Source organism: Protopterus annectens, chromosome 2.part1 (genome assembly GCF_019279795.1).
Source record: "Protopterus annectens isolate FY-2018-M chromosome 2.part1, PAN1.0, whole genome shotgun sequence".
Taxonomy (NCBI): Eukaryota; Metazoa; Chordata; order Ceratodontiformes; family Protopteridae; genus Protopterus; species Protopterus annectens.
This window is the reverse complement of record NC_056729.1, coordinates 920959442-920971707: the sequence shown is the minus strand read 5'-3', so window position 1 is coordinate 920971707 and position 12266 is coordinate 920959442. Positions and strand designations below refer to the sequence as shown.

General features: G+C 38.3%; 1 protein-coding gene across 1 annotated transcript in view; it reads left to right on the top strand.

Moving 5' to 3' along the window:
* Positions 1-12266, top strand: part of LOC122794919 (NACHT and WD repeat domain-containing protein 2-like) — a 1236179-nt gene that overhangs the window by 929241 nt on the left and 294672 nt on the right. Inside the window, exon 22 of the mRNA XM_044063511.1 lies at positions 875-1043. Coding sequence (XP_043919446.1) covers positions 875-1043 — 169 coding nt within the window. The remainder of the gene's footprint in view (positions 1-874; positions 1044-12266) is intronic.

Below are 12266 nucleotides of genomic sequence, written 5' to 3'. Positions count from 1 at the left end.
TTTTTCTTTTGTGGAGTAGCTTACTAAGACAATGATAAACATAGACTAACAGAGGTTAGATAAAAAGGTTGGAATGAGTGGCCACATATCATAACCTCTCTACTTTTACCTCTTTTATTTTTGTGCTCCCATTGTATGTTCAATACTCTAATTGCAGTCCTTGGAATAGTAAGAATTTAAATGTGATTATGGGAAAATATACACTAACTCCCAAATAATTGTATCTTGGAGTGTTCCTTCTTCTCTGAGGTACATTAATCTCATAGTTATTATACATAAATAGCAGGGGTATGGGGGTACAGCACCCCTCCATCGAGGAAGGTAGGTGGGCTTGCCTCTACCCTGCAAAAAATGCTTTTAAGTATAACAGTTTTATATTTCACTGTTATATTCTGAGGATCATATCTATGTTATTGGGAGTTTTTTAACTTGTATTAAAGTGCCTTGACGTGCTGTTAGGGTATCTAATCTATGTTGTCACATGTAAGATCAGTTCTGATACACTCTGTGCCATAGAGGAATTTCTGTTACAGCTGTAGTCCTGTACATTATTCATGGAACATAAACATCTGTTTTCCTCATTTAAAAAATAGTCATTCCAAGCTGTAATAATGCAATGACATTATACAGCTGTGATGACTCTTAATGGTTCTTTGACGAGAGGGAAAGAACATCAAAGAAAAGGCAATCTGTTGCATTCTTTGGAAAATAGTGTACAAGTGAAGCAGTTCATCTAATGGTTAATTATCAGTTATTGACTGATGGCTCATTTTCAGTTATTAACTAATGGTTCATTTCTAATTAGTAATTAAGATTGTGTTTGCCACTGGACTATATTTCTAACACTGGCCATTGCTACTTCTGTTACCTTTAGGTGTCTGCTCTGATCTGCGATATTGTTTAACAGTCTGTGAAGGAGAAAATTACCTTCGGGAATGGAATCTTGTTTCTAGAATAAATGAACAGACTTTCAGTGTTCATGTAAACAATTTGAAGAAAGCAGATGGCATTGAAGAAATTTTACACATGAAGAATTATCCCAGGTATAAGAATATATTAACACAAAGTAAAAAAACAGAATTATTGCAAGCAGCAACATACAAAATTAAAGTGATTATTTAGTATTGCAAGAGAGAGAGAGAATGAGTTCTGTAGAAGATGCCCATAAAAAAAGTCATTACTTCAAGATTTGAATTCATACTTCATAAAGTAATTAGATTTGTTCCTGTATCTACCACTAATGTTAACAGCAAATATCAAAATTAACAATATTTACCCCTCCCAGTGCGTCATCATTTATTCTGCTTATACAGACTCATTGAGTCAGATTATGTAGGTCTTAAATTAAAAGGTTACTAAAAAGAAATTACCTTAGCTGAATTTCTGGCAAAATAAAAAAGTTGCTTTACTCTGCAACCAGCATTCATTTGCTTTGCTTTTCTTCCCAGAAAACATACTTTTAATTTACACAAGCTTGCCTTTAATTGATGTATTAGTTAATGTCTTAACAGTTACATAAGGATATAAATTCATAGCTGAAAGATGGAGAATAACTCAGGTGATTAGGCTTTACCTCTGACTTTATTAAGGCCAACATATAGTGGATATGACAAGCTCTACACAAACGATCTCCATGAACTGGTTACTGGACTATGTCTACATGTTCTGCTATTACTGATAATGATACAGAAACAGAATGGTTACTGGACTATGTCTACATCTTCTGCTATTACTAATAATGATACAGAAACAGACTGGTTACTGGACTATGTCTACATCTTCTGCTATTATTGATAATGATACAGAAACAGACTGGTTACTGGACTATGTCTACATCTTCTGCTATTACTAATAATGATACAGAAACAGCCTTTAACATCTTTGTGAGGAAGATTATTTTACAGAAAGCCAAGCATTAGTGATTTCGTTATCTGGATTTCTGGTGAAAATGAATGTAGATTCTTTTTTGTTTATTAAATGACAACATTATTCAATGATTTCTTAGTTATCAATTTGATTACTGATTAATTTATTTTACAAATCTTATGATGAGAGATGTACCAAACTGGCACAGATGGTTTTCAAATATGTCTAAGACAAAAGACTGTAAAAAATGACCACATGACTTATGTAAATGAAAATGCCACCTGAAAGTGTAATCAAAATATTGTATAACATTAGTTTACGGTTACAGAAAGTTGCAAAAAGGGGGAGATACATGCAAACACACAGCACTCAAAATTAAATTAGGCATTTAACTCATAAAAAAGAAAACAGAAAAATAACAGTAACTTATGTAATACCAGTGATAGTTTATAAACATTTAGTTGCTGTACTTTAATAACTGAGTTAGCTTTACCAGACAAAGCCCATTCACATAGGGGACCTGGGGAGTAAAGCTCTAGTCTCAGCTTAACATACAGTAGAAAGCAGATCATTATCGTCATTGTGACCTTAACTTCGACCTCCATGTGTCTACTGTAGTAAGGAAGCCTTTCTACATAGCACGCTTGATTAGTAAAGGATCACCTTGAGAGCAAAAGAGGTTGTAACCCCTGTATACCTGGCAATAATCTGACCCATAATTGAGTATAATGCCCCATTCGGCATGCACCGTACAAAGCACCTACAGCAATTGGAGAGACCTCATATGTTTCTAACTAACAAGATCAAGGGCCTCCAACATGTGCTGTACACAGACCAACTAAAGTCCCTGTCACTATACTCAGTATCATATAGACTTCTTAGGGAAGCCTTATGCCTGGCCTACAGAGCAACCCAAGACCTAACCTTAATGAACTTACTGTATATCTGTAAATCAAATGGGACTAGAGCTACCTGTCCCAGGGACCTAAATATGGCCTGCAACTTAAATAGGACATGCTGGAGGGGCAGATTTATCTCCCAGTAACTGCCGCATCTTTGGAATAGGCTACCTATTCATCTGAAACAGAGCACCTCTATAATACTTTCAAGGGAACCCTGGATAAGTGGATGGGGCACCATAAATTCTTACTGGGAATAGCACCCACAACCCTCCTGGACATGGGCAACCATTACTAAATGCAATATTGGGTATTACCTAACATTTCTATGGTATTTCATTGGGATGTAATGGCTAGGCATGAAATGACCTCCTGGTTGATAGCCCAGTAATCTCCTATGATCCTATGATGATCATCATCACCACTAACACCTATTTTCCCATTTTTCTTCATGGAGTCAGGGTGTCGTGTCTACTGTCGCCATCTCTATCAGTTCAATTCCAGTCTGCTACCTTCTTTGACAGTCAAGCGTGACTGTCACAGGTCTTCCCTGACACATTTCATCTACCTGTTTGCTGGACAACCTCATTTCCACCTGCCTTCTCTCTGTCTGTCCCAGATGTTCCTCACCAGAATGTCTTCTGCTTTTCTGCACATGCCCAAATCAATGTAATCTGTTCTATTTGATATTCTCTGCAATTGGGACTACTTTTGCTTCTGCTCTGATGTCATTATTTCTTTGTGTGTCTTACAGTGTGTATCCCACCACCTGTCTAAGGCACTTCATTTCCATCACCTCTGTCTACCTTAAATACTCTGTCTTTACTACCCAGGTTTCTGTAATACAAAGTCATACTGGTTGCATCACTGTTTTGTACACCTTACATGTCAGCTTCTTTGACATTAATCTATCATACACTACCCCTGACACTCTATGACAATTGGCTGTAGCCCCTCTGATTCTAGCTTTGATTTCCTCATGCAGGCTTCTCTTCTCCTCAGCCATCCTTCTCAGATACTTGAAGTTGTTAACCTGTTCCAGTGTTTTCCCTTCTATCTCAATTCTCAGCTTCTTCTGATTCCACCACTTGCTGCCATTAATACTGTCTTTTCTGTACTCAGTTTCATCCCATGTGCCTTCAGTTTTGCATTCTATTCCCCTATCCTTTGCGGAAGTTCTTGCTCAGAGTCTGCCTGTAATGTCATATTGTCTGCATTGAACAACTTTGTTGATCTGTCCCTTCTGACCTGTTTGCTAATGTAGTACATCATTAGTATGAACAGCAGTGGGCTAAGTACTGAACACCCACTCCCACTGGAAATCCATCTGTGAGACTGAACACTATTTGTACTTGAGTGATTGGGTCCTTCTACTTAATTAAAGCACTAATTCTACCAGTGTATCTGGGACTTCAAAATACCACAGGACTGCCCCAAATAGCTTTTTAGACCCTTGTTATATGCTTTCTTCAAGTCTAGGAATGCTCAGCTGGAGTAGTTTTCCATCTCTAGTGTCTTCTCAACAATTTTTCTCACTGCAAACATCGGGTTGGATGTGCAACACTTTGATCTGAATCCAAACTGTTCATTCTCTTACTTTCTACTACTCTATGTATTCATTTATCACCCTTTCCAGAGCTTTCATGCAGTGCGACAGGAATTGTTACCTCTGTACTGCCCACTGTTGTGGATAACCCCCATTGGTGTCTTGTACACTGGTTCTTGTAGGCTTATTCTCCAGCCATCTGCAATATGCCTTTCTCTCCAGACTGCTATGAGTACCCTCAAAAGCCATTTCTACCCTAACTTACCCAACATCTTGATCTTATCTGCTGGGACCTCATCTGAGCCTGCTGCATTCCCTGATTTAATTTTTATTTGCGTTGTTACTACTTCTGGGGTGGGCTTCCTCTCCTCTTCATTGTAGGCTGTGTCTGGAGCAGTACAGCTTCTGTGGGGTTTTCTTCATGTAAAAGTTGCTGGAAGTACTCCTTCCATTTGCCTTTGATGTCCTGTGGACTGGTGATCAGATTGTTGCTGGCATCCCTTATGAAGGGTGTCTGAGTATCTTCTTTATCTTTCTGTCTTTGCCTTGTAACTTGATATGGTTTCTTTATGCCATCTACTGAATCTCATTCCAGAAGCTGTTATAGTGCCTCTGATGCCTTGTTCTTTGCTATTGCAACTGCTCTCTTAGCCACTTTGTAAGCCAACCAGTATACTTTCTTAGCCTGGTCTGTCTTTTCTATCTCCCACTTTTTCATGCTCTCTTTCTTCTTTTGGTGACTTCCTGAATGTTTACATTCCATCACCAGCTTTCCTTATGTACCTTATTTCCATACCTATCAACTCTAAGTGTGTTATTATCATAGGTTCATAGGCTCATAGGTAGGTACAAGGCTATCAGCTCAAGGGCCTAAGTAAGACTAGCCAACAAGGTTCCCTGGCTTACGCCACCCAAGAAAGTTATTTTCCTGTGCCACTGTCGAGCAGAGACACAGAAGTCATCCCCGGGGTGTATTTCCTATTTCCCATCCACTCATCAAGATTTTTCTTGAAGAGTGCTCATGAAGAACTTTGCTTGACATAGATGGGTGGCCTGTTCTGGAGTATGGGATGTCTCTGGAACAGGAATCTATCCCTTCAGCATATCCTGTTTATTGTGGTGACAAGGTTTAGGTCCCTAGAGCATGTAGCTCAGAGGGATTGGGATTTCTTTAGGTGTAGCATGTCCAACAGCTCTGGGTTTGACATAGCTTTATATGTTATGCAAAGATCACCTCGGAGTAGGCGATATGCTACGGAGTAAAGCTGGAGTTTTTTGAGGCGGTCAGTGTAGGGCATTTGTTTGAGGCCAGTAATCCTCTTTGTGAGGTACTTCTGTGGCCTTTCCAGCTGCTGTAGATGTCCTGTGAGGTACATTCCAAAAGGGGCATTGTACTCTATAATGGGTCCAATGAGTGTCGAGTAGAGGGGAACAATTACCTCTTTTTTCCCTGGATGAGAACCATTTTATGATGAGGTGTGCCATGTAGAAGGACTTCCAGACTACTGTGGCGATGTGACTATCAAAGGAGAGACTACTGTCCACCTGGGTCCCAAGGTCTCTTATCACACATTCGGTGTTAAGTAGATTGTTGCCTATGTGGTAGTTCATGGGTACAGAGTTTTTACCAAAGGGGATGACACTACACTTTTTGGAATTGAGCTTGAGGCCATGGCTCTGTCACCAGGCATCTGTCTCAGTGAGGCCCTTCTGTAGGATCCACATCATTTGGGGACTTGACTATGGCTCCTAATTTGCAGTCATCTGCGAACTTCATTAGCCAGAGGCCTTCTGTGTTAGCCTGTACTTCAAAGAAGTAGATACCAAACAGGAGAGGTCCCAGGATGGTACCCTGTGGTACTCCACTTGTCACTGCTTTGAGGTCAGATTTGAAGTCTGCAACTTTTACAGTGTGGGTTCTGTCAGTGAGCCAGTTGGCAGCCCATCTTGTGACATAGGGCTTTATACCTAGTTTAGTGAGTTTAGCTATAATTCCAGAATGGGGGATGGTGTTGAAAGCCTTGGTGAGGTCAAGATAGGCTGTGTGAGCCACCAAAGTTGGCTGAGGTCCTCTTTTTATTAATCACTCTACAGAAAATGTTAATTGGTAGTAACTTATTTCATCAGTTAAGGCGATCTACCCTACCTCATTCCTTAGTTTAGTGTATTCATGTTGTCTAGCAGGACCTCCTGTTTCAAACCTTGTTACTGAGTTGTGGACAGCTGATTACTTGTCCATGACACTAGACATATGAGGATGGGATTGCCATTTCTTTGTATCAGAAGTGTAGCGCAGCACCTGAAATTGTCTGTGAGATGATTCTTTAAGTGATAAAGAAACCCAGATTCCCTGCTACCTTAGCTGTTGCTGAATGGTTCTGATCTTTGTAGAAGTGGTTATCTCCATTCCTTGTCTAATCCTGACTATATTATCCTCACCATGAGGAAGAGATATATGATAGAGAATCATAGCTTGAGACTTCTTTGGGTTCAGCAGAAGTCCAGACTCTTTTTGTCAGATCTTGACCTTCCTAAAGCCCCTATTAAGAGTCTCATACACCACTAAAGTAGAATTAGAGTGAGTAGTAGGAGTAACATTATTGAGTAACAGGAAGAACCTCAATATTGTACTCAGAATGAGTAACAGTTTCAAAATCACACCATCATCAGTTACTCAGAATGAGTAACAGGATCAAAATCAAAGCATGATCAGTGTACTCAGAATGAGTAACAGGACCAAAATTACATCATCAGTGAACTCAGAATGACTAACAAGAGCAAAGTCACAACATCATCAGTGTACCTGCATGAGAAGAGTAGTGCACAGTAAAGCAAAGTGCTTAGCAGCATCAGCTGCATTAGTAAAATCAGGGAAGGGGGTAGCGAGTCATCTTTCTTTTATCTTGCTTAGGAAGAACTCAGAGAAAATGACACATGAGCTGTCAATGCCATGTTTAGCTATAACACAAAAACAGTAGTACTGGAAAAAACTAGCTGTTCAGATAAGGCAAATAATAAAAATGCAAACAGATATAGCACAACAAATAAATGTAATAAAAATAAAGCACAAGCTTTCACATTAAAAAATGCTTTCTCAATAGCAACATCAATAGCAACACGCTACGTACGTACTCAGTGGTGAGAAACCTGGACACACAGATTGATCACCATGTCTCCACAGTGGTAAGAAGGGCATTCTGTATTGCTCATCTCATAGGTAAGGCCATCGCCTTCAGAAAAAAAAGAATTTATAACCTCCCTGTACTCTTCCTCAGCAGGCCAGTAATTGAGTACAACATCCCTTTTGGTACTTACCTTTCCAAGCACCTGCAGCAATTGGAGAGACCATAAAGGTTCCTCACAAGGAAAATTCAAGATCTTCAGCATCTATCCTTTGTGGATCATCTGAACTTACTGTCACTTTATTCTGTTTCATACAGACGACTCAGAGGCGATGTCTACCTTAAGTCTTAAGTCCTGGACATGTCTTAAGTATGAGCAGATAAATCAGTGGTAGAATGAGATTTGTTATGCAGTCTTTGCATGTTTTTTCCCAGTTTGCAACTGTCTAGTCATGCTACCTGTTAGCTATTCTGAGTATTTACATTTTATCGTTTTTTTTTTTTTTTTTTTTTTTTTTTTTAAAAGTCATGTTTGCTAGATATATTGTAGAACTTGATCAGTGAAGAAGTATGCACTTTCATCTGTAGTGCCTGTATAGGAGTCCTAGTTATCTAACAAAAATGCAGACTCCTTGAGATGCAAGCCCTCTCTTAAAACTCAAGCTGTACAAAAAAAGTCCACGGCCAATACCAGCCTACACCAATAAAAAGCGAACTTAACGAAAATAAATCCTCGGCAAAATACACAACCTTAACGCCAAGTTTATTGATACAAAACAATAATGGAGGCGTTTTCACTGGAGACACTGCTACAGCTTCTTCAGAGGTACTTTGAAAAGCCGCCAAAAAAGGCTTTTAATACCACGTCATTGCGTGCTCCAAATAACGCCATTTAAAAAGACATTTCAGGTTTGTTGCTCATATAAATGTGTTTATGAACATGATCCTTAGGATGAATGTTTTTTTGTCTTAACCTGAAATAGTTATCTATCGAAACACCATTCATATGCCTGCTACATGCTATTACAGGTCTGTGTATTGCCCAGACTGCATGTGAGTACTTTTATTGGTCATAACTGATATTTTTGAGTACTTTGACTTTACAACATTGCTAATGCCATTGTGTGACATAAATAAATAATGTTTCTTTATGTCAGTATGTGATGTTAATAAATAATGTTGTTACTTTGGTGCATTAGCTAGAGGAGAAATTCTTTCTTGTTGCCTTAATGGGTGCAATTCCGGTATTTATTCTTGCATATAGGATGACTTTTGTAAGCCATGGCTGGTTTGTTTGAGTCCTAAGGAGGGAAGCTCATTGTCCCATGTCTCATCAGAGTTCAACTGGAGAGAATTATTGTGCCTAAGTTGGAGTTGGGTACCCATGCTTAGCAATGGATTCTCAGGAAGGAAGGAGGTTACAACTGCTCAGAGTAGGAAGCTCTATCAAAACCACATATTGGTGGATGTGGCATTGGATGCTCTCAGTGGGAAGCAAGTTCATTCAGATCCTGTAACAAGTTCATCTTAGCTTGACCAGGAATTACCTGTCTATCTGGAATTTTACTCAAACAGTGGAGAAAACTGTTCATGGATGTATTTTGTGCCTATGAAAGTATGCGTGTGTGTGTGTATATATATATATATATATATATATATATATATATATATATATATATATATATATATATATATATATGTGTATATATATATATATATATATATATATATATATATATATATATTTGCTTTCTAACCTAGAATACAGCAATGTGTGAATAAGACCTGTATTTTAGTTACTTCTGGGTCCATTGTCTACAAAACACCACATCTGGTTGAAAATGCAGACAGCAGTATTATGTGCCAGCTAGTTCTACCCTTAATTTACTCCACAAGAGAATGCTTTGCTGTCTTTACAACAACTTACAATGGAAATAAATGTGTGCTAGTAACAAGATGTGATTGTTTTTCAATGCATAAGTGACTGCTTTTAGCTCAGTATAACTAAAGCTAAGAAAATTGAAAAATCTTGAAGATTTTTAGGACTATTTTCCATGCTATGTGAAATGACGTCTATGTATGTGTGTTATATTTTCTGCTGTTAGGAAATGAGGTGCAGAATTTCTGAAGTGAGCCATGTGAGTCAGTATATGTTAGAGTAAAGTTGCAGTTGCCAAATATAGAACAGTGTGTGTGTGTGTGTGTGTGTGTGTGTGTGTGTGTGTGTGTGTGTGTGTGTGTGTGTGTGTGTGTGTGTGTGTGTTGTACTAAAGTCTTTACAGATCCAAAGTAAATGATTCAGAAGTTGATTGAAACTCAGGTTCAGAGAGAATAGCTGCACGCAGGTATTTAATGAGCTTAATGGAACAAGTGAAAATGTTGCCAGTGCATTAGTGAGTTCCAAAGCTATACCACCATTAAAGAATCTGACCAAGAAAGATGATATAAAGTCATACCTGGCCAATTTTGAATGCTGTACTGTACAAGAGAACTAGTGTAAAAATGAATGGATAAGCATGTCCTGCTCATGATTGACTGGAATAGCTTTAAATGTATTCATGGAAATGAAGGTTACTTAGGCTATGATAAATTCAAAAAAAGAACATTTGTCTAGAGCAGGTATTACTCCTGAAATGCATTATTGAGCAAGTTAACTTAGGTGAGCGGTGGGGGGGGGGGACCAAGTGATGACTTCTTAGAATTTTTAGAACTTAAATGGCAACTTAGGACCAATGCCACACAGCCACCAAGTTTAAATGAAAATGTTTCAATTTCTAGCTTACTAAAACTTAAAGCTGGATATTAGTTTGGGTAATTATGCATTGATGCCATAGGGTACGCATTTCATATGTGTCACATAAGGTATGAAAAGATTTTTTAGCTAAGAGTATTATATAAAAAACTGAAAAATGGTTTCAGTTTTAGCTGCAGTAATCTTTTAAGTGCACTGCATATTGTTGTAAATTATTTCTTTGCAACTCTTACATGTTTTTACTAGTAGGTTTGACAACATTGTAGCTGTTTATGCTGGCACTCTGAGGAAATTTTACTAATTTCAATATTATGTAATCAATTCATTTAGTATGATGTATAAAAAGGCTTCTTGACTTACGGGTAATTGTTCTGATGAAGTCCAGTTACCAGAGGACAAAAGCACTTAACCTCTATTGTTTTATGAGATTTTTTAAGCAATAAATTTATGTTTTGAGCAGTACTCGACTCTGAAGTCTTTTCCCACCAGTGTAGCTGTTCTTGGTTTGTGGATTGATTTTGTTGATGGATTCACAAATCCCTTATTTCCATTGCCTACTATTACTATGACATTTCAATACATTGTTGCAGATATTGTTCAGCCATCCAACAATGGGCATCAGTATGTCTTGATAATAATAAATTATGCCACAATATTTCCTAAAGCTGTACTATTATGTAAGACTATTAATATGTCATTTTCCAGGGAAATTGTGCTATTATTCTTTAAAATGGGTATCCAAAAGAGATAATTACTGACCAAAGCAAATCCTTTATGTCAAGGGTTACCAGCAGTTGCGCCAATGGTTCAGGTTAAACACTTCAAACATCCTTTTACCATCCAAAAACTGCTGGTTTAATAGAGAGGTACAATAACATATTAAAGTTAATGTTAAGAAAAGTAATTGAAGTGAATGGTGAAAAATGGGATCTTTATCCTACTTTCTGCTTGTAATAAGAGAGGTACAGCAAAAATCAGCAGGGTTTACAGCATTTGAACCCTGTACAATAGGCATCCAAAAGGACTACTAAATATTGATAAAATCAAATAAATAAAACAAAATGCATAGCTTAATCAAAATTCTAAACTTGTCTACTGAAAAAAGAAATTAACCAGAAAGAAATAATTTAAAGAATTTAATAGAATTTAGTTGGTGTGACATCTGGACAGAGGAAGGAGGACAAGGAAACCTGGTGGTGGAATGAGGAAGTACAGGAGAGTATACAGAGGAAGAGGCTGGCGAAGAAGAGGTGGGATTGCCAAAGAGATGAAGAAAGTAGACATGAGTATAAGGAGATGAGACGCATGGCAAAGAGAGAGGTGGCGAAGGCTAAGGATAAGGCATATGGAGAGTTGTATGAGAGATTGGACACTAAAGAGGGAGAAAAGGACCTGTACCGATTGGCTAGGCAGAGGGACAGAGCTGGGAATGATGTGCAGCAGGTAAGGGTGATAAAGGATAATGAGGGAAACCTACTCACAAGTGAGGAGAGTGTGTTGAGGAGATGGAAAGAGTACTTTGAGGGGCTGATGAATGAAGAGAATGAGAGAGAAAGAAGATTGGATGATGTGGGGATAGTGAATCAGGAAGTGAAACAGATTAGCATGGAGGAAGTAAGGTCAGCTATGAAGAGGATGAAGAATGGAAAGGCTGTTGGCCCAGATGACATACCATTGGAAGCATGGAGGTGCTTAGGTGAAATGGCAGTGGAATTTTTAACCAGATTGTTTAATGAAAATTTGGAAAGTCAGAGGATGCCTGAGGAGTGGAGAAAAAGTGTTTTGGTACCTATCTTTAAGAATAAGGGTGATGTGCAGAGCTGCAGTAACTACAGAGGGATAAAATTGATCAGTCACAGCTTGAAATTATGGGAAAGAGTAGTGGAAGCTAGGTTAAGAAGGGAGGTGATGATTAGTGATCAGCAATATGGTTTCATGCCAGAAAAGAGCACTACAGATGCAATATTTGCTCTGAGAGTGTTTTTGGAGAAATACAGAGAAGGTCAGAAGGAGTTGTATTGTGTCTTTGTGGACTTAGAGAAAGCATATGACAGGATGCCTAGAGAAGAGTTGTGGTATTG